This window comes from Chironomus tepperi, unplaced genomic scaffold (assembly GCF_022539635.2).
Source record: "Chironomus tepperi strain 1889 unplaced genomic scaffold, CSIRO-AGI_Ctep_v1 contig_67, whole genome shotgun sequence".
Lineage (NCBI taxonomy): Eukaryota > Metazoa > Arthropoda > Insecta > Diptera > Chironomidae > Chironomus > Chironomus tepperi.
In genome coordinates, this window is record NW_027226189.1 from 1,596,692 (window position 1) to 1,621,345 (window position 24,654).

Here is a 24,654-nt window from a genome sequence, read left to right on the forward strand (position 1 = left end):
GGGTAGATTGTCATGTTAATTTCTGAGAAAATTGTTGAAGATGGCTTTTGATGCTTGTGGCTATATACTGAGATTGATATCGAATCATACTTTGTATGAAAAAGATGACCATGAGCTTTTGTTTAACTGTTGGAAGCTTCAATTGAACCAAAATGATCTTCAAAATCAGAAGAGAACTAGGATATCAAGTAGGTTGTTTAGTTGTCCTAATAGTCAATGAGTATACTCAGCTAAACTGTCGTTGTCATGAGTTATACTGAATCAATTTTATTGAGCATGTTCAATGTTGTGTCATACTCATGAAAGTGCTACTGCCTATACTATATCGCACCCTAGTCTACATACTAGTCTATATACTAGCCATACCTCAGCTAGTAGAACTAGCTACGATTGTCAACTGTTTCTGTTTCTTATCATGAATTGTCAAGTTTTCGATTAAACAAACCAGGGATGTGGAGGTGAATATTGAATGAAAGAATCTCATAAATTGCAAAAGTTTAGGGGAATTTAGGGATTATTTTTTAAATCCTAGCAAATTTAAGAATTTTCATCAAAAAGGAAGTGGTGGATGTTGATCTCCAATCACTCTTCAATTGAATACGCCTCTGATACAAACGATTGAATAACCGTTCGGGATTCATCCTTACTAACTTCATTGGTATTACAGAAGAATTGCGATTCATGACCTTCCTTGGATAGCGCCTGAAGCTAGCTCTCTTTGACTTAAGTATAATCTTCAATAAAGCAGAGAAAAAGGCCTTAAGACAGTATACTCTGTATAGTGAAAACCCTTCATACTCAAGCCATGTACACCAAATAGCCTTGCAATGTCATAACAGCCCCACATCAAATCGGACATAAATGATTTTCATCAAAACCATTCCAATATTTCTTTCATAAAAAAAAATATAAAAATCGAGAACAAAAATAAAAATCAATTGACGCATTTTTGAGATTCCAATTTCGACAATTTTGTATCACAAAGGCGACATTTATGCATTTTTGTGTTTCTGTTGCTGATATAAAACACAAACAAGCATATTTTTGGCTGTTTTGCGAGAATGAACGAGGAATAAAAACAGAAAAAATTTACAGCAAAGCATAAATTTTGCTTTGAAAACCGCTTTCAAATATTTTTCTGTGCCTTCTTTTTTACATCCTTCGTTCTTAAAGGCTCTGCTGCCTGACTGCCTGCTTCTTTCTTTTATTTTTTTGTTGAATGAATACTCACCAAATATGTAAATTGACCCAGACTCTCTTAATATTGTCACACACAGGAGAAATCAATTTATGTGGCGCGCAGACATTAAATGCTTTTGGATTGGAACTTTCTTTCGCAATGAGGAACGTCCAAATTTGTATATTATTGTAAAGCTTTTGTTATGTCTTTTATGCTCGCACATATGTGATATGTGATATCAATTTTGCCATTGAAATCTACTACTCATCCTCAGAGTTATTCACATTAATGTTTTGTTGGATGGCAGGGAAGAGAGAAAAAAATATTGGAAATATTGTCTCTGCTGTTATTCTTTTGTCGAGGAAGGTGCAAGTTTGAAAGGCACTATTAGTTGGGGTATAGAGCGCATTTGATTCTGAATTGTGTTCTATATTGTGGGTTTCGATGTAGTTAATGGCAAATATGCTGTTGGACAAATATGCTGCTTTTAAATGAGCAGTTGGGGCTCAGAAGCTTGTAAGGATGCATTTTAAAGCAATTGACATGAATCCTTGCCAGTCTTGCTCTTTCTTTGATCTCACAAATGCAGAGAATTCAATTTAGAATTGATCAGTTCTTGCTGATCCGCAATTAATCATTAGATTGTCATTAGACCTTACATACACTTCCTTATCATCTCTTAAACTCATTATAATACTTCATATAAACAACCACAACCCCCCCAAACCGAATACAACCAATCCACCCCATCCCAAAAACCCAAAAAACAATTCCAGAACACACAAAAAACATCGACCAAGAATCAGAAAAAAAGTGTATCAGCCGCTGCATGATTTTTTTTTTATATTGCAATTTTTATATCGACAAAAAATGTGAAACACAGAAAAATCGTGATCTTTATTTTTTGAAAGAATTTTTCCTCTCATTTTCAATTTTTTTTGTGTGCTTCTTTTGCTCTCTTCTCCTTCATCGGCGATGTCATTATGTTACTCAATCGATTGTGTATACTGTTTTGTTGCCGTATTTTTTTAGCGTTTGTTTTTTGAGGTTTGAGCTGGTTTTGGATGGTGTTTTGGGTGATTGGTGTCGATAGTTGGGACTGGATGTTGGGGTTTGGGGATTTTGAGGTTAGGAATTGGATGGAAAATTGTAGAATTAGGTTTGAAGATCCACAAAATCCTCAAGAATCAGAAAACAGCGCCACATCCATCAATCTCCCCGAATAGAACCAATCAAACTTTCCTTTCTTCTCCTCGATTAAATGGGTACCGTGCCCTTTTATTATTTTCGGTTTCATTTAGTCAACAAAAATTTTTATTTGCTTGTTCAATATTCTGTATGCCTTCTTATTATTATTTCCCTTCAACAAAACGAAATTGAAAGAAACAGCGAAAAAATAAAATAAATTTAATTGAATGAAAATTGCGAGAGCATTCAGAATCTGATGGCAATGTGAAATATGGGAATTATGTAATTCAAGGTATATATTCACAATACATAAAAATGTCAACTCGATTTTATATAAACATTTTATTCTCTCTTTCTGTCTCTCCTGTTTTTTTACCACAACTCGGCAGACAATCGTCGGAAGTAAATGTTGGGTGAGATCGTCATCATTGTCATTGAACAATTGTCCCCATGGACAACAACAATAAGTGACAATCTGACTTTAAAAATCTGATTTGTCCATAAGACAGCATAGCACTTTTGATTGTTTATACATGAGGTGGTAACTTTTTGTGATGAATTGGATTGATGAGCTTGAGTGTTAATGTTGTTTGGTGATGAATGGTGCTGTCATAAATGGATTGAATGTTTTGAGATTCTGTTGACTTTTTGTATGAAGAGATAGTGAACTTCTGGAGACTTCTTATACCTAAAGAGATTAAGTGCTGGAAATTAGAGCAATTGTCAAGCTTAGATATAGTTTCAGGGGCATAGACAGAATTTAAGGGAGAGTTTTAAGGGTACGAATCATTCCTTTTTAGTTTGATTGTGGATTAGGGCTTTTAGAGGGCTGCCTCGAGCATATTCAATATTTTGCTGAGAATATGGACTTAAAGCAATGATTTTGTGGCTCTTGGCAGATATTTCGGTTGATTGGGAAAGCCGAAGTCGGACTTGTATATACTTTTTCGTCTTTAGAGCTTTGTGGTAGGACATGAATCCTTAAAATCCTATTTAAAGCACATTGTCTGTAGAATAGCAGTCCCACAGTCAGTGGAGGGATAATAAGGCCTTGGGCTTGGTTCTTAGTTAGTTAAAGCACTTTAGTAGGGTCAATCACCTATCAAGGACTAAAAGCTCTAGTAACACTGTCTTTAGAACACAAATAAGCTAGTTTTTGAAAGAGAAATCTTAAAATTCCTGTTAAATCTTAGCTACATTGATCCAAAAGTCGAATACGTCTCAAATTAAGCTCCAAAATCAAATCAAAATCCAAAATTAAAATCAAAATGGAAGTCAAAATTCCCGAATTCCTACCCTAAAAAACATCAATTTACACTCCAAAGTATCCATCTCTAGACATCACATATCTCTCTTCCACAACATGCTACTACCACTGACTGCCGACACACAAAAAAAAGAGCATGAAAACTAGATTTTTTTTTTATTATTTATTCTTTTATACCTGTAAGTTGCACTATACCAATATTGCAATGAATAATTATTCAATCTTTACGTGTAGAACATTTGTAATATAAGATATAAATGAAAAAAAAAAAGTATAAAAGATGCAGAAAGGAAGGTAGAGGAGGAAAAAAAAAACATAACAATCAGAATTCTTACAAGACATGAAATCATACAACAAGCGAAAAACTTCATTCCTACATGACTCTCTCTTTCTCTCTGTGATTCTTTTTTTTTTCGTAGAGTTTTTTTCAATAATAAAATTATTTATGTTAGCTGCTTTCAACGATGTGGCAAAGAAAAGCTGATGAATTTAAGTGCTAATGAAATATTATTCTGGTATTTATTTCATCATTATGCTTACAGAATTTGTTTTGTTCTTGGCTCGTAAATTTTGATACAAAAAAACAATGAAAAGAACCGACTTGCATCCTAATTAATAGTGAATAGGGAAAGGGGGTGGTACTAGACATGCTGTATGAGTCATAAAAAGTTTGTAATTTAAGTGCAATAAATGATGTTTAGGTGGAGAGATTCATGTGATTCTAGGGGGGATTATTAATAATTCTTGGGTGGGCATGTGACATTTGAACTGTGGTATTGAGGATTTTGGATATGGAAATGATATGTGTTCCTCATTGACTTCAGGATTATGGGTCATTAGCTGCTTTGTAAAGCCAGAAATTGCTTTTTAAGACATTTAGGGACATTTATATTACTATTTGTGTAATAAGCTGCATATAGCTGTGATTACAGGCATGTAATGTATGAACAATTAGTATGGATACATTCCATGCTGCACGCATCGACAAATTCCATTATTTTACTATCAAATGAGTTAAAAACAGACATCAGGGCTGGTTGAATTGTCTTTTTAGCATTATACCTTTAAGATAACGATGTATCGTAGCCTTAATGACTATATTGTGTACTTGGGTATCAGGAGCTTCTAGGAGTGTCCTGGTGAATCTCTTTGCCAGCATCAATACTAAGAATGTCTTAAAAATACCGAAAATATATTAGAATAATTGTGTAGACTTTCTAGTACTGCTGGATTGGGATTCCTACATTGAGCAGTCCACGGCGTATCATTGGGAGTGCAGTAGTAAGGGGGATACAGAAAATGTATAGTTTATGTATGACAAATTGCCATCTATTCAAACAACCCCCAATAGCTCATTGATATGAGCATGCGAATGGAAACTCATGGATGAGGGTTCGAGTCCCATTCAGAATCCGTTATTCGTGAATTATACTGTTACATCATACTTATAAGTAGACTTCTATTAGATCAACAACCACCTTAACCGCATACTTAACCTACAATTCTAAATAGAACCACTCCAGTTACATTGTAATCACCAACTGCAGTCTCAAGTTCTACCACAAAACATTCTTTAATAACACCTTACAAAAATCTCAACTCTATTGTTAAAAATTTTCTACTTTTAACTCCCATTACAAACTCCTCGTTAAGAATTCCTTCAAAACATTCCGTTGTAAGTGTCAATAGCAATAATAAAACATCATTAAATATTCTATGGGACTAAGAGAGTATCGCAGAACGAATTGGTGCTTTTGTGTAAATATGAATGAAAATGCTTTATTACAACATTGTTGCTGAAAGGCAAGAAAAAAAAAATCGTACCTAAGTAAGGAGGAACAGAGAAATAAAAATATGCAAGAGCATTTTTATGCACTTCAAAATCATCTTTATTCTTTACCTTTGTCGAGTCGAATGTCTTTACCTCCGCTGTCCATTCGGAATATATCCATAAATTCCTTATTCGCTTAAATTATGTACTCTGTTGTCGTTCATCTTTCGGATAGGAAAAAATTGTGTATTATACTTACTTATGAGATGGGGGATATTTACGTATTTTGCAAAAATACTAGATAATAATAAGAATAAGTTCAGAACCTTAATAAAGCATTAAAAGTCTCTTTCGTTGTTTGTCCACGGTTTTCTGGGATGAAAATTGAACACAAAAAAGAATAAATGTCTATTTTTTAGATTTATAGACTCTTATAAGACACTCGATCGACTATTCATACCTTTTGTGTGACATTGGCACTTTTCATGCCGCACATACAAATGTACGCAAACTTGCCCATAATGAAGATGACAGTAAATAGTGGAAATGCATGTAAAAAAAAATTATTCTTTAATTTCTCCTCCTCCTTTTTCTTATCTTTTTTCAATTCCTTACCTTCGGATATTTCTGATCAATGAAATACCTTTTGACTTGAATTTTGAGGTTATGTTGGATCAGTTTGGGTTGGTATGGATGATGAGCTTTTGCATGATTGCCAATTTGCTACAATTTTCTACAAAATTGTAGACATTTTTAAAATTTTCTCTCATTTTTCAAATAATTTTTGACCGTTAAACTTTCAAATTATTTTTGACCGTTAAATATTCAAATAATTTTTGACCGTTATATTTTTGAAAGCTTTTTTCATTAAATCAGCTTGGAATTGAAGAAAATCATCTTAAATCAACCTAAATGCGCTTCCAACCAACATCACTTCCACAAAATCTCATCAACATTTTCACATTCCCTCTTCTTACCACACCATTTTGTCGCATAATCTCACTAAAAAGAGCAAAGAACTGGCTATTAGCGGTACGATTCATTATGTAATTTTTCAATTGATATAACAAGTTTTTCACAGAATGAAAACAATCTACAACCGATCAATGTGAATGCCTTTTGAAAGGCAATTAAAAAAAGAGAAAATTTTAGAATTATTTAAAAAAAAAATCGTTTACAACTGTTTATGTAAATATTTTAATCTACTCTATTAGGTTTGTTTAGTGTAATAAGAATGTATGAGAATCTCATGACTGTTATGCATAGAGGGAATAGTAATTAAATTCCACAGCTTTTTAAGGAAATTATAATATTGAGAGTACGGTGACAGTTTTTAATTGAAGTTAAGATTTAGAGGTATGCAAAAAAGGGGGACAGTAGGTAAATTGATGCTCTAGATAATGTGGGAAATTTATGAGGGAAGATTTGATGTTGAGATTGCTGTCGGTAAGAGGAAATGGAGTTGTAAAATGAAAGTTTGGAATCGTTTAGTTGATTTAAAGCTTATGCAGATGTAGAATTTGGATTTATGGCTTTGTTTTGATTGGAAATTACAATTCTATGAATTAGACCAAGTGCTACTTGAATGACAAAGCTACTTGGATGCTTTGATAAGGATTGTCGACTTCCAGGTGAAACAGGGTCTATTCGGATACTTTAGCTCAATTTTCTAGCTGTTCGTATGACTTGTTGTATACTGCTCGCATGGCAAACTTACTTAGATGCTCTAATTCGATTGGTCGACTTCCAGGTGGCACTGGGTCTATCTGGTTTACTTTAGCTTATTTTTCTTGATGGTCTTGGATTCATGGCATGCTTAAATGACACATGAACTAAGATATCTACTGGCTATGACTTGCACAGTTGCCAATTCCTGTAACTTATTAAAATTCCTGAATTTTAGCACTAAAAATGCTCAAAAACTCTACAAAACATCCACAATAAAGCTCTAAGTGCAACACAAAGAGCAGTCCACAACCCCAATAGACCTCACAAAATGTCAACTTACAAAAACTCTTTATTCCTCTTAATCTCGTTAGTAAAAATCAATATGCGACACTATTAAAAATTGTGTCCATACCTCTTACTCAAAATCAAGTTCATTATTCTGCTATTATTTATATACCCCATTAAAGCACTTACCTTGAAAAACTGAATTCATAGAACTTTCATCATTGAAAACTGATCAATATTTATCTGCTTCATACTTTAAGCCGTCTTTATGAGGAACGCACAATGAAATGGATGAGGTAGAGAGTAGTAAGTGGAAGGTACTACTGGGGATATTTTTAATAGAGCATAATATTTTTTTTTACAAGAAATCTTCAGTCAATTGAAGGCTCTTTTTTTTAAATTCAATGCACAGTTGCAGCAACAGCAGCAATAATGGAAGAAGGAGAAAAATCAAAAAGCAAACTTATCACAATCAATGGCAGATCATGGTGTGCAATCCCATTATTGTATTGTTTAAGCTTCATTTGTTTGTCTAAAAAGCAAGCAAGCAAGGCAGGCAGGCAGTGGAGAGAAAGAAAAAAAAAATATAAAATTCTTTTACAGTTCAGGAATTCAAGCAACGATTCTCTTCAGATTGCGATTTTTCATATTATTGTTACGCTCCATTCGTTAAAAATTATTGCTGCTGAGATTTTATTTCATATTTTTTTTTTCCTACTTCTTCTTCTTCCTTCTCTTACTTTTCTCCCTGAAACATTCACACAAAATGTGTAAAATTGGCACTGGCGGTCGATTTATATATGCTTACACATATTCACATTTACGGTGACTTTCCTCAACCATCTCATTGCATTGAAAATCTCTTTTTTTCTAGGAATTCCTTAATAGTCCAGCAGTTTACTTCTTCTACTGTATCGTGTGTGTGTATCGTAGATGTGAAATTCAATTCTTATACTGTTTTTTTTCCATTCTACTTAATATTATTATTATTATAATAAAGTATAAAATTTACAACAATATTTCATATGTGCCTCATATGAATGCAATATATTAGGATGGAATTTATGTCTTGGCATTGTTGAAAAAGATTTCATGTGAAAAAGAGAATTATGAAAAATTTCCATCAGGAATTTGTCAATAAGGAAGTGAAATTTGAATTGTGAATATTTTTTCTCTCTTTTTCCATGAAATCATGCTGGGTTGTAGAGGGAAAGGAAGGGAGTCGTGGAATATTGGAGCAAAGCACAAGGAATTGATGAATGGGATGTTGATTCTGATTCAAGTTTGTAGATTATTATGCTGAATATTAATCATATCATGGATGTACTTGAGGATGTACTTAGCAGATTTTAAGAAGTAAAGCAATATCCTTAGTAACTGACTTGTTTTGTGGGTCTTAAATCGATTTCTGGGAAATATGCGCCTGAATAGCACAAGTCGGCTAATCTATCCAACATCCGGCACCAGGTCGATGTGACTCTGGTATGTGACTCTTAATCTGGTACTAAGTCAGAGTCACACCGGCATGGGACTATATTTTGGATCGATTAACCGATTTATGCTCTTAGGGATGGCGAGCTAGACTCGAACTGAGTGGCAGATTCTATGAAATTCAACCTCAGCCCAAACTCACTTTGGCACAGTAATCTACCAAGCTTCCAATAAAAGCTAGATAACGTAATAGTCCAAAATTATAACAGTGCGAATTCGATTCCTGTTCTTTATATCAAACACACGGAACTAAACTATCTCTAGTCAGTCTTATAACCTTCTTGTTCATAACCAAGTTGCCCCTATGACCCTAAGACACTTTAACTCTCAGAATGTATATTACAAGCTCAAAGATCTCTCCATACAGTTCCTCAATTTCAAACCATTATCTTAAATTGTCTGCTCTAAAACATTTTTAAGTGCATAGTAAATCTAGCTTAGAAAATTGCACTTGCATAAGAACAAACAAGCATATTAAGCTTGAATATGCCTTACTCTTACTTCTTATTCCATAGAATATGATCTAAGACACTAAGTAATTCTAAGTAAATATTGTAAAAAACATCCAGTTACAAAATATAATGAATTACATCCCATTCACGACAATTCCTCTCCAACAAAGAAAAAACTCATTAAATGCATAAAAAATAACTTTAATTACCCATCCATTCCGAAAAAATATCTAATATTAATTACACTCCAACCAACACAATAAAAGCAGAATTTTTGCCTGAACTTCTGAAATCATGATTCTCATTTTATAAATAAAAAAAAAATAAAATGTAAAGTTAATGAAATTGGCCTTTAACTTCCATACTGCATATACTTGTTATCTCACAACATAGACTTGTACTTACCTTCTTGACTCTTCATTATATTTGCTCTTACAACAATATTATTATTATTATTAATGAACGAAAAATACAACAAAATTTTGTAGACTTGCTTTCGATGTGGTGCAAGTTGCTTTAATTAAGATTAATGAGATGTAGCAATGAGTTGCAGATTTTTTTTTTGCTTCATTCCGTTTGCGCAAAACTTTGAGGAAGAAATTTTTATTTGATTACTGAAAAACTTTATTCAACATGCTGGATACATATTTCTGTTATTCTAACAATAAATATAATATTTATAGTAATAATAATGTGAATATAGGTTTCATAACAGTATGACTCCGGAAGGCAACTGCATAACAACATATGAACAACTTCTAACATTGATAATTATTTATATGCTGTTGTTGTTTGAGATTTCGATGCAAATCGAGCTTTTTTGATTTGAGTGTTTTGGTTTTGATCTGTTTTGGGATTTTTGAGGTAGGATGTTGGGTAATGTTGGTCATTTTGGGATGTTCAGTTAGAAATGTCGAAGATATGCTTCTGTGGATTGATAATGCAACAGAACAAAGCATCGTGTTCACTAGGGAACCTCTACGTCGTCGTATTAATGACAATACACGAAGCTGTCTTGACGACAATATGACAGCTGATTTATACTCGTTTTTAAAGTGGAAATTCCGATAAGCTGCAATTTGCTACTCAGGAAAAGCTTATGAAAAGTGGGATTTAGGACTGAAATCATCCAAAAAGCTCAAATTTAGGTGTGTTTAAGGTTGAAACTCTAGTTAATATGCTAAGTTCTTCTTAACACCTTATAATCCCCTATAACTCCCCCAATTCCGACAAGTTCACTTCAAATTCTCAAGCTTAATCTCATTCCTCCCAAAAAATGCGTACCAGCTACTGCATCCCAAATAAAAAAAAACTAGAGCCACACTCTACTCACTTTATTATAAATCAGTTTTACATTATACATGTTTCCAGCATAATATACATTTTTCGTACATTTCACGTGATAAGATTGATTTAACATTTTTCTTTCCTTTTTGTTCTGTTTTTTTTTTGTTCCTTTCTCTTCATTCTCTGTTGTTTATAGCCTGCGACGCTTTTTTATGCAGCCTGCCCTTGAAAAATACATCAAGAGTTAAGAAAACATATAAAAAAGTATAAAAATCGTGACGTATTGACGTCACGAGATTTCCCTAAAGGCTTTTTGAGCTACAGAGATATAAAAATGAATAAGAAGGATTTTTTTTTTGTGTTTTCGCTAAAAGAAAACAGTAAAAATGTAGAATGAGAGATAGTTAAAGATGCTTGGGCATAATAAAAAATATATTTTTTACTGCAATTTTCTCGTTCAAATCAACATAAAAAATAATTTTTTGAGATTAAAATTGAATTGGAATTAATATTTTTTTTCTATTAGGAAATTTTTCTAACTAATAATTTATGTCTTGTAATTTTCAATAAACTTTAAGTATCGGGAGGCATGAACTGATCTCATAAAATCAGTAGAAGATTTAATGAAATAAACCCGAGCAAAGAGATTGTTTTGAGATTTTAGACATTTGATAGAAAAATAGTTTTTGAGGTTAGATTTCAATTATTGCTTATAACTCAGAAAGTAATTAATCAGTTCCAAATCTTTTCCATCATACTCTTGCCACTTTTATCTTCAAAATTTATCAAAAATATTTCAAATTTATTGCTTAATATCGATAAAAAGTGAGAAAAACTTTTCGAGGTGGACAAAAAAAATTCAAATTTCAAAAAACCGTTAACTTCTTCAATGAATATTGTCGCTCGGGTTATACGCAACACACAGCAATGCTACACGAAATCAAATAAAATGCCTCACTGCGAATCGTGATATGGCTTTATTGCCGTTTTTTTTTTGTTTTATTTGCCCCATTGATATTTAAAACAATTAGTCAAATCGATGGAAAAAAAAAGAAAGAAAAACTGCATGGGAAAGAGATTCTCTGCTCTCACATGAGTGTACACAAAAGTAAATATGAAATATAAAGAAAAAAAAAATATGAATTTATTGACAATCAGTAAAACTAAAAATGAAATCAAAATGTCATTAAGGGTCAAGCAAATGTAAGAAAAACTTTGGCTTAAGTAAAGAAGAGGAAAAAAAAAAGATTAAAGCATGCGGCATATAATAAACTGGCAATAAATAATACAAAACAACTGTATGGAAAATATAAGAAGAGAATTTTTGCAATGAGATAAAGTGAGGGAGATGAAAATACCAAAAGGTACAGAAGTAATATTGAAGGTTGTAGAAAAAAAAAAGTTTTTTTTTTTCAATTGTTAGCAGCAATAACGAAAAATAAATAAATTTATTAGATAGATTTATTTTTTGAACTTGCTTTACTGCTTATTTCTCTCTTATTTTTTTACCTTCTCTCGTTATGCCCGATCAAATTTTTGAGATAAGCATTAAAATGTGCTTTTTTTGTTTATTCATTTTTCCAAACGATACATAAAAAATTATTATAGTTAATTTCTTTATAGTCACTAAATCGATAGGCTATGATCAAGGAAATAAGAAAGTATAAATTGTGGATAGAAATTAAGTACATCGATGAAGAAAAAAATTAGTAGTGAAATTGAATCGTGGATAATAATTTCGGATTGAGCGCATTTTTTGCCTCGAGATTAGTTGGAATTGGTTTGATGTGGATCATTTGTTTGATATATTGCAGTACTTTTGGAATTTTATTGAAGAAAGTTTGATTAAAAATGAAATAACGGCTTTTGAGTATTCAAATTTTTGTTTACAATTTAATCGAAATCTTGAAATTAAAAATCACAATTTTCATGATTTTAAGACTGTTTACATAAACAAAGAGTATAATACCTGCTTTGCTCACTTAAAATTAAGATTTCTGTCAACTTTGAAGAAGATTCGTCCATTAATTTAGCCAAATTTTGATTGTAATCTTTTGATATGGAAGATGTAAACAAAAATATCCAAATTTTTACATTTCTGACCCAAATTCCATGCAAATTTCTCCCAAAAACACAGTCAGACATCCAAGCAACTTAATCCCAAACATTAAAAATCAATTTTTATCTCCACAAAGTGCACAATTTACAAAAGAAATTTAACAAAGAATCATTTTTCCATCTGTTGAAGCGTAAAATAATAAACTTTTGCTGATATAGGTTAGAATGTAAATAATAATAACAATAATATTCCTACTTATAAAATATATATTATTGCAGCACAAAAAAAAGAGTACTTTTTGCGGTCCAACTGTTTTTCTCAATTTACACTGAAGTTTATTTAGATTGCCAGCAGGAAATTTCTTTGAAAGATTTTCTGCAGCTACTGATATACATAAATAAAAAAAATTCTGTGCTGCATGTAAAATGAAATATGTTTATATGCAACATTCACTTGAATATTATAGTTATCAATAAATTATCGTGGATACTTCACAATTACCAAGCTGATCAGAGATATTGGATTTACTTGGAAACCCTTAGCCTGTGTAGCTAGTCACATTTATTCACACCTGTCGAGGCTGTAAATCATTATGTTGATGTTTTATTTGAAGATTGTTTGAAAAAGAGAAGATTTGGGTCTGCGGAATTAGATTATTGAATGTTGGAAGTGATATACAGCTTAGTGATGCTTGACAAGATCAGTTTTGTTCACAATTCTCAAAAAATTCATTTAAAAATTCTGAAAATTCATTTAAACAATCCCGAACAGCATAAGTCGAGTCGTATCGATCCTTAATCCGGCACCAGGTCGACATGACTCTTGCATGTAACCGAATTTAAACCAAATCTTTAGTAAATACGAATCCAGCACCAAATCAACATCATGCCAATCTGAAGCCGGCTTTTTGATCGATTTACTGATTTGCACTGCTCGGAAACCTTCAAATCCAATAATCAATTCGTCATGAATCCCAGACAAATGTCGTTCACACCAGTTCAAACAAATTTATTTAATAATTTTCAAGAATTTTAAAATGACCCGAGACAAATTCATTTGCACTTTTAAATGTTAAATTTGCATCTATAAAACTCATTGTTTGTGACTTAAAAAAGGCTTACTAATGTTTTGCAATCTGTGACGGAAAAGAATGGCGATGAAAAATGTACTTACTTCAATTGAAACTTTAAATGACTTTTGTTAATCATAAGATACAGCTATGGGGTCGATCACACTTGATGTCTTGAATTTTAAGCATTGTGGCAGGTTTGATTCCTTGCAAATAAAAGGCTACTGAAGACCAATTGGTTAATTGATCCAAAATCCTGCATCATGTCGGTATGGCTCTCGTCATGGCGTCGAATTTAAACCAAATCCGGTTTCAAGGCACAAATCCAACTTTTATGACAGTCGTCACTTAAGTACGATCACCAGAGATCGAATTCAATGGAAATAATTTTATTGTATTCATCGAACCTATTTTCATACCTCCTCTTTTGCATATAAATACTGAAATCAATGCGTCTCGCATGCATTTTGTTCATTTGTGGATATTCACAGTTGTAAACCGTATTTTATCACATGAAATAATTTGATATTTTCAAGTATATTTTTTTTACTGTTCCAACCATCCACGGATTCAAATTCCTGTTTATCATATGATGCATACATGTCACTTGTCACATATGAAACTGTAATGATTATAATCAATTAACTAATGAAGCTTGGTTGATTGGACATAATAATCTATTAAAAGCATAATTATGTTGGTTATTATGAGTGCTGTTGGTGACAGAAAGTTGAAAATCGATGAGAATAGAGATTGAACATTGAGATAACGGAGATGTGGATACATTGTAGGGAATGACTCGAGATTCAAGTCAAAGTTAGAGACATTAAGCAGTAAATTGTTAAAAATGTAAAAAAATCAGAAAATATTGCTTTATACAAGTTGTTGAAACTACCATAAATTAGGATTCGAACCTTGACTGTTAGTCACATTAGGCAATTACTGATCCTCAAAGGCTACTGACACATTTTCACAATTTAATCAAACATCCCAAACTGTCTAATTTAAAGAATTTTCATATTCAATCCAAGAATGCGCTCCAGCACCAACAAAGCATCAACAGCCTCACTCAATCTCCTTCTCTATTTAGAATTCTTTCATAAAAGAGAAGTGCTTTCACACAAATCAACTCAACAGTGAAGAAGAGGAGGTAAAAAAAGCCTTTAATATTGTCACATCATCAATTCATTGCAATTTACGGCTCCTTTCGATTTCTATTCAATTGAATGTGGCAACAACAACAAAAAACGAGGCAGGAAAAGAAGAAACACAAAGAGACAATTATGGATTTAAAGTTCTCAACTCCCGTTACATCCTGGCTAGTGTAGTAGCATTTGATACTCAATGAAAATTTGTGTTATGTTTTTATGCAAGCATATTTTATGGTTGCTTTATGCTGGTTGAGAGAATCTTATAGTCATTGTTAGTGCCAATTTTGACTCACATTCCACAAAATAGAATAGATTTTTAATTTCTTAGCTTAAAAAATTTACGTCTTAACTCTCAAATAACCATTTTTATATGCGATCATTAAGACGATAGTTAGGCACAATTATGAGTTGGATATAAAAGCAAAAAAAGATTTAACAGCATAATAAGAACTTCTTAAACCTAATTGAAATTAAATATTAAGAATTCTGATTGCTTATTATTATCGTTAAAGAGTTAGGATAGAAGATGAAGTCTACATAAATACATAAAAGTAGATTCATATAATAGTAACAATTGACAGAAAGTCTTACTACTCTCTAGCCATTTTTATTTCTCTTTTTGATGTTGGAACTTTAAAGAGATATTAATAATGGTAGAAAAAAAAGAGAAATAGCAGTAAAGAAATGACCAATTAAGGCAATCGCATTCAATTATTGTTTTACAAACTATTTAGATGTCGAAATGAAGGAAATAAGTATGAAGTAGAAGCGAGCGAGTTGGGGAAGCTTTAGGACAAGTAGGCAAAGCGCAATTGTCATGCTTTTCAGGTCTATAAAGTAGTTTTTGTCGAAATTTTCCAAAATGTGCTTTTGTTTACAAATTTTCCCGCCAAAAGTTTCAAAGCCTTCTGCGATCAAATGTCAAACTCTTATGCAAAGTGCTAAGAGCATCCAAACATACAATACAGAAATCCGGTTCAAAGAGCCAAAGCAAAGCAGCACAAAGAGAGATGTAGCTTTATTTTTGTGATGTAACATCATCTTAAATTGTCAGATAGAAATATAATAATATTTTAAGTTTGAAAATAAGGAGAGAAATTGAATGCTACAAGTTGGAAATATTATTATTATGCCTACATAATTCTCATTCAAATACTAATGATTCTCATAATTTTTTATTTTCTATAGGTTCACCACCTCTAACAGGCACCGGCACCGTACGAGTCATTGTACAAGACATGAATGACCATAGTCCAGAATTTGAACGACAATCATATCGTGCAACGGTATCGGAGAATTTACCAGCTGGTACAAAAGTATTGAGTCCAATTGCACGTGACAAAGATGCTGCACTCAATTCAAAGATTCGTTTTAGTCTCTTGGGTGATAAAATGGAACGTTTTCATATCGATCAGGATAGTGGTGAAATAACAACGGCTGTTGTATTAGATCGTGAAGATACAGCAACATATCATTTTACTCTTATGGCACAAGACTCATCAGCAACAGAACCACGTGCTACAGCTGTTAACTTCACAATAAATGTTGCTGACGTGAATGACAATACGCCATCATTTGAACAATCATCATTCACTGTCAACATACCTGATCGGATAAAAGCAGGACAGTTCGTATTCGGCGCCAAAGCCATTGATCTCGATGATGGCATTAACAGTAAAATCATTTATTCTATAAGTGGCAAAGATGCGAATCGATTTAATATTAATCCCAATACTGGTGTCATAAAGGCAGCTGAGGAATTGTCATTGAGTGGACAGGGCAATGATAGAATCTTCAATGTTGTCATTCATGCATCTGATAATGGACATGAACCAAAGTCAACAAAATGTGAGTTAACAATTGACTTGAGAGCAGCACACTTGTTTCCAATCTTTTCATATTCCGAGACACAATTTATGTTGTCTGAGGATGTTCCAGAAGGTAAAATTGTGACAAAGATTGAGGCGACATCGCCAAAGAAGGGACCGTCTGGTGTCATTAAGTATTCCATTGCTGGCGGAAATATTAGAAATGCATTGAAAATTGATCAGTCAAGTGGCGAAGTAACAATTGGTACGGGACGTTTAGACTACGAGACATCACAGCAATATGAAATATGGATTGAAGCTGCCGATTCCGATAAGCCAAGTCTGAGGAGTGTCATGAAACTAACAATTAATGTAACGGATGCAAATGACAATGGACCAATTATGGAAAAGATGATTTACTATGCTGAAGTTATGGAAGAAGAACCACCACCGCAAATGGTTGCTCGTGTACATGCAACGGATGCCGATAGTGATGAAAATGGACAAGTCTCGTATCGTCTTGTCAATGATTTTGAAAGTGCATTTGAGATTGATTCCGATACCGGTGAAATATTCACAAACATGCGATTGGATCGTGAAGATATTCCAAGTTATGAACTAACTGTTGAAGCCGTTGATCAAGGAATGCCACAAATGACTGGAAGCGCTACAGTAATCATTACAGTACTTGATAAGAACGATAATCCACCACGATTCACACGATTGTTTAGCGTAAACGTAACAGAAAATGCAGAAATTGGTGTTTTTGTAATTAAAGTAACTTCATCTGATTTAGATATCAATGAGAATGCAAATGCAACATATAATTTTACAGAAAATCCGGGCAATAAATTTGCAATTGATCCAATTAGTGGCAATGTAACAGTTGCTGGGCGTTTAGATCGTGAACAACAAGATGAATATCTGTTGAAAGTTGTGGCAGTCGATGGAGCGTGGAGGCAAGAAACGCCATTAACAATAACCATACAAGATGTTAATGATAATGCACCAGAATTTGAACACAGCTATTATAGTTTTAATTTACCAGAGCTACAGAAGAATATTGCCTTTGTTGGACAAGTCATTGCGACAGATCGTGATAAGCAAGGACCAAATTCAGTTATTTCATATTCATTACAACAACCAAGTGACTTATTTACCATTGATCCAGCAACCGGTGAGATATTCAGCAAGAGAACAATTCATTATAAGCATTCACAAATGGAATCATCACCTGAGAACATGTACGTTTTGACAGTATTGGCAACTGACAATGGTAAACCCCCAATGTATTCAGAATGTCTCGTCAATATCAACATTGTTGATGCGAACAATAATGCACCAAAATTTGAGAAACGCGATTACCTCTCACCCGTTCCTGAAGACGCAAAAGAAGGTCAACGTGTATTGCAAGTCATTGCAAAAGACACATTGGACTTTGGTATTAATGCTGAAATTGAATATATCATAACAGGAGGAAATGGAAGTAATCATTTTGTCATCAATAAGAATGATGGATGGATAAGTGTCAACAAGCAAATTAATGTCGGTCCTGGTGTTGTCTTTCAACTATCTATTCGTGCTGTTGATCGAGGTGTGCCACCACAATATGATGATGTTACAGTAACAATTATTGTTGCTGGTGAGAATCGATTCTCACCCGTTTTTACAGCATTAAGTTATCAAGTCATTGTACCTGAAAATGAACCAATTGGATCAACAATTTTAGTTGTATCAGCAACAGATAATGATGATGGTCCAAATGGTATGGTCAGATATTCAATCTCAGGTGGAAATGAACGTAAAGAATTTTCTGTTGATTCATTAACGGGAACTGTCACAATTTTACAGCCACTTGATTATGACACGATACAAGAATATCATTTGAACATCACAGCCGAAGATCTTGGATTTAAAGCACGAAATGCAGTTGCGATGTTAAGGGTGACATTAACAGATATCAATGATCAAAAACCGGAATTTAATCAAACGGAATATCATGCATACTTACCCGAAAATTTACCAGCAAAAAGTTATGTCTACAAGGCACATGCAGTCGATAAAGATTCAGCGAAAAATGCGATTATTCAGTACACAATAACGGGCGGTTCTGGTCGTGATTATTTCTATATTGACTCTCATAACGGAACCATCTATTCAAAAGTCACATTTGATTATGAGGAACAGAATTTCTATCAAATTATTGTTACTGCATCCAATCCCGATTCACCAATGTTCAGCACATCGAAAATATCAATACACATAACTGGAGTCAATGAATTCTATCCACGATTTGTTCAGCCTGTATTCCACTTTGATGTGTCGGAATCAGCTGAAGTTGGAACAAGTATTGGTTCCATTCATGCAACTGACAAAGATTCTGGTGATGATGGAAAGGTTTACTATTTACTTGTTGGATCTAGCAATGATAAAGGATTTAGTATTAATGCTGAATCTGGCGTCATGTTTGTCTCGAGACTTTTGGACCGTGAAACACAATCTCGTGTTGTTCTTACTGTTATGGCTAAGAATTTCGGTGGAATTCGTGGAAACGACACAGATGAAGCTCAAGTCATCATCACAATTCAGGATGGCAATGATCCACCAGAATTTGATTACAGTCAATATGAAGCAACAGTCTCTGAAGGTGCAGCAATTGGAACTAAAGTTATATCTGTAAAAGCATCTGACAAGGACGTCCGTCCACAAAATAATCAATTCGGATACTCAATCATTGGTGGAAACATCGATCAAGCATTTAAGGTTGATCCACAAAGTGGACAAATTGAGACATCAAGGAAATTAGATCGTGAGAAGACTCCAACATACTCACTGACAATCGGTGCTATTGATACTGGAATTCCACCACAAACTGGAACAACAACAGTCAAAATACAGCTATTGGATGTCAATGACAATGGACCAACATTCGAAGAAAATAATCTAATTGGATATGTGTCTGAGAATGAACCAGCAGGTGCTAGTATCATGACATTGTCAGCAACAGATCCTGACTTGCCACCAAATGGAGCTCCATTCACTTACTATCTTATTGGTGGAAAGCACAAAGCTTTAGTCAGCATTGAAAAACATTCTGGATTGATGAAGACAACAAGATCAATTGACAGAGAAGTAACACCACAGTTGGAAGTAGTTATTGAAGTTGAGGACAATGGAAAGCCTAAAATGAGATCACATCATAAAATCTTGATTAATGTTTTGGATCAAAATGACAGTCCATCATTGCCACGTGTTGCTCATGCCTTAGTCTACACATTCAATGACAAGATTCCAATGGGTAAAATTGCTGATGTCCATCCAAATGATCCTGACTCGTCTGGTGACTATAAATGTAAAATCATCAATGTATCAAAGAGTTCAGTAGTGCTGACCATTCCTGAAGCTTGTAATCTACACACAACAACGACAACAAAGGCACAAGGATATTCATTGTCAGTGTCTGGAAATGATGGAAAACATCCGGATGTTATGTCAACAATTACTGTTGAGTTCCTGAACTTTGATAATAATACAGTCGCTAATTCCATTACAATTCGTGTCGACAACATGACAGCCGCAAATTTCTTAGCAAATTACTACAGAAGCTTCCAAGATGTTCTAAAATCAGCAATGGACAATGGTGATGAAATTTCACTGTACAGCATTCGTGAAATTCGTAATGGTGTTGAAATCACCGTCGCTGCTAAATTCCTATCAGGTTATAGATCATCTGGTTACATAACCGAAAGAGTACAGAAGAAACGTGAAGCACTTGTGCAATTGATTCAAAATAGAAATCTTATTATGCCATATACGCCATGTAATTCAAATACTTGTGATAATGGAGGCATTTGTTCCGAGAAGATAAGCGTTAGTGACGAAACGAGAATCATTGATAGTCAAAACTTAATATTCACAACACCATTGGTATCACATGATTTTAACTGTAAATGTGCTGATGGCTATACAGGAAATACATGCGAAAAGAGACAAGATCCATGCGCACCAAATCCATGTCAAGCTGGCGGACAATGTAGACGACATGGATATGACTTCCAATGTACATGCCCACCGAATCGAGAAGGAAAATTATGTCAATTAGAACGTGGCGATGCCTGCTCAAGTAATCCATGCAAGAATGGCGGTTCATGTCGAGAGAGTCCTGACGGTTCATCGTTCTTCTGCTTATGTCGTCCAGGTTATCGTGGAAATCAATGTGAAACAATTGCCGATTCATGTAGGCCGAATCCATGCTTACATGGTGGCTTATGCGTGAGTCTTAAACCCGGATATAAGTAAGTAGACGATAAATTTTTCATGCTAAAAAAATAATGTCAAAATTTTTACTTACTTTATTGCAGATGTTCATGTACAGATGGACGCTATGGACGTCATTGTGAACGTGCAACTTATGGATTCCAAGAGCTATCATTTATGCAATTCCCATCACTTGATGCAGCTACAAATGATATTTCAATTGTCTTTGCCACAACCAAACCTGATGTGCTCTTAATTTATAATTATGGCGAGCAAAGTGGCGGTCGATCAGATTTTGTTGCAATGGAAGTCGTTGATGGCAAAGCAATATTTTCCTTTGGCGGTGCACGAACGGCAATAACATCAATTGTTGTTGGCGGTGAATCATTATCGAATGGAAGATGGCATAAAGTAACAGCCACGCGAAATGGTCGCGTTATGTCGTTAAGTGTATCAAAATGCACTGATAACGGTGATGTCTGTGAGGAATGTCGTCCTGGCGATGCTTCGTGTTATTCCGATGAAGTCGGTCCTACTGGGTAAGTCTTATTTTGGAACTCTTTTTTGATGCACATAAATTTTAATGGAACGAAATTTTTCTCATGTTAATTAAAATCAAGCAAGAAATACGTATGAAATGATCAATTCGTTTCTTACATTGGGTCCATTATTTTCGCCTTTTATTCATACACGACTTCAAATGCAACAATGTTGCGTATGCAAAAAAGGTCTCTCATTTCACGTTAGTGAAAAGAATGTAAAAGAATTGAAAAATTTTCTTTTAACTCCTTGCCAAATATTTCCATTCGATTGAAAATGAGTTATAAATTTATTGATGCGACTTCATTTATGTACATCGGCACACAAAGATTTCTCTCCTTTTTTTTCATTGACTATCCATTTTATGGTGAACGAAATTGCTAGAAATGGAAATGCTGCGGATCGTTTTGTATGCAATAAATTTATTCGCATTTTTTTGAGAATTTTTGCATGAAAAATCGTATTTATTGTATGTTAGGATATTAGAAGCTACTGTATTCATGTCTTGCCACTTTTTTCTTTCAATATCTGTCAATTCCTTGTCAAAATTCCATCTAGTAAGCGTTTAAAAGCTGAAAAACTTTTCGAAGTGGAGCGACCACGTGTTTTCAAAATATTTGAAATTTAAATTGTCGTTAAATTTTTCAAAGAATCATCCTTCATAATGACAGGAAATGCGCCACAAAGGACCGATCTTTGTGCCCATATGACTCATTCTCCATGGCATCAAAAAAACGAAACAGTAAAAAATAAAAAAGAGAGAGAGAAGAAAAAAGAGTTTTTAATGAAGAAAAAATTTATTGATTTTGCATGTTAATTTTTGGTGCATGCAATCCAAATGTTGATTCTTCGTATCCAATTTCTTGCCCCGAACGAAGATTTTTTTTAAAAAAAAAGAACTTCTTTTCTTCTTTTCGGTTTGTGATACATGCAAGGAGCAAGTTGATGTAAAATATCGCAATGTTGTCCAATTAAAAAATATTTCGCGTAATTTTTAATCGCTAATGCACTCAATGAATGCATTATCAGTCACTCACGGTACAAGTTGTAAAATCACCACGCAATGTGACATAAAAATATATCATATATATAAATTTCATTCGCATTATGCCCTTTTTCTGATATATACAAATAAAGGAGTTTATAAATAATATCAAAACCCCATTAAATGAAATTGACAGTTTTTACATTGAAATTGCTCTGAATATAATCGCACATATATATATTATTAATACATTGTTGTGCATGTATGGATAGTGGATATTATTGTGTATATTTCTTTGTAATTCCTCATTGACATGAAAGTATATCTTATGGTTATTAAAGTCGATTCTTTTTTTTTTTTTGCAACTTTATAATAACTCTCCATGCAGTTTGAGAATACTTGATTGATTTATTTGCAAAATGGTCATTTAAATGCGTGTTTCCTGGATTATCTTGACTTGTGTACTTTGTGGAATGTTTCGGTAAATTCCACTTGCTTGATTGAGTTTCAATGTAGTGAATTTAACACTGACTTTGTTGATTTATCGTTATCTATAGCTGGATAAATTATAGTTCTCATGAATTGCATTTGGTTTAGTCAAATTTGCTCTAGAACTTCAATTTTTCAATCTAAATCAACGGTTGTCATCCAAATTGTGAGGTTATGTTCTTAAATTTTGAGGTTAGATTCCATATTTTGAGGTTAGAATGCTACATTTTGAGGTTAAGAGCTAACTTATTGAGGTTAGATTCCGAATTTTAAGGTTAGCTTCCAAATAGAAGATAGAAGAACAAGGTTAGAACTTATTGAAGGTTAAACTAAACTTTGAGGTTAGATTAGAATTTGAGGTTAGAATCCTAATTTGAGGTTAAAATCCTTTTGAGGTTAAGACCTAAACTATTTGAGTAAGTTTCCGTATTTTAAGGTTAACTTCCAAATGAAGAGATTAAGAACTAAACTATTGAAGTTTAAACCCTAAATTTTGAGGTTAAGTTTAAAAAATGAGGTTAATCTTCCAAATATTAAGATTAAGTCCTGCAAGTTTCAAATCTTATGAATAACAACCGAACATCTGACACGAGTTCCAGAAGATTTCCAAACAAAATTCCATAATCCCTTTTAATGACTTCACTACATCGAAACAAAATTCATTCATACAATCAAATACTTTTCAATTTAAATTCTCCCTTCCGTGATAAAAATAATCAGAAATTACCGAATAATAAAATATTAATCATTATAAAATAGAAGCAATATAAGGCATGAATAAAATGAAAACGAAGAAGGTTGAAAAACGAGAGAAAGAAACAACAATAATTTTCATATACAATTTAGTGCCAGTAAATAATCCAAGCAATTCGAATAAGTTCACAAATTTATACTGTTTTTTTTTTTATTTGTTTCATACAGTCAGTTCCAAAGGTAGGAATATATCCGAAAACTTTTATCATCATAAGTATGTTCGTGCAATGTTGCAATAATTGGTGATTTTTTATTAAACTTTAAATGTAATGCATAAGAAAACGCATATCCATATGAGTAAGTTGAGGCTGTTGAGTTGTGGGTGGAACTAGAGTGCATTTTGATGTAGATGTGTCCTAGGTTTGTAATGCTACTGATTTGGCATGAATCTTGTAGATTTTTGATTATTCTATTCACGTGCTGCACAAGAATCTATTTAGTAGACATTCGGAAGTAACATGGAGTTTGAAATCTTTATGGGCTCTGTAAGGACACCATATGAACTCCGGTAATTATTCTAAGTTGTTCGAGTTATATACACTATTCTATCAATGCTAGAACAAAGTCTTAGTAGCCGAGTAATTAGGCAAAAGATTGACAACCTATAAAGCTCTCCTACTGTGGACGGTTGTTCAATTCCTATCATTAAGTAAAGCTCTAAATGATAAAAGAATTCGGTTCTATATTTGGGATTCTTAGCTTGTAATTCAGAAAAGTGGAATAGCTGACTAATCTAAGAGACCGTAGTACTCAAGTAACTTACTTCTTACTTTCTTAGCTGGGGTGCACGAGGGTCCATTGCCGCGCGTATGGAATATCTGAAGACAGCTCTATCCTTCGAAACCTTCTGCCAGTTCGGGCCAGGACTCAAGTCAGAGCATGCTTCATTTCACTACACTTTACGAGCTAAGTGCTGGTCATACTGCAATCAATGCTATCCTTTGAATACCTTAG

The 24,654-nt window shown here is 33.4% G+C and overlaps 1 protein-coding gene across 1 annotated transcript in view; it reads left to right on the plus strand.

Annotated features, from left to right (window-relative positions):
- ft (cadherin-related tumor suppressor fat) overlaps positions 1 to 24,654 on the plus strand; it is a 146,290-nt gene that overhangs the window by 116,879 nt on the left and 4,757 nt on the right. The window contains exons 10-11 of the mRNA XM_070653164.1: positions 16,057 to 20,971; positions 21,038 to 21,472. Coding sequence (XP_070509265.1) covers positions 16,057 to 20,971; positions 21,038 to 21,472 — 5,350 coding nt within the window. The remainder of the gene's footprint in view (positions 1 to 16,056; positions 20,972 to 21,037; positions 21,473 to 24,654) is intronic.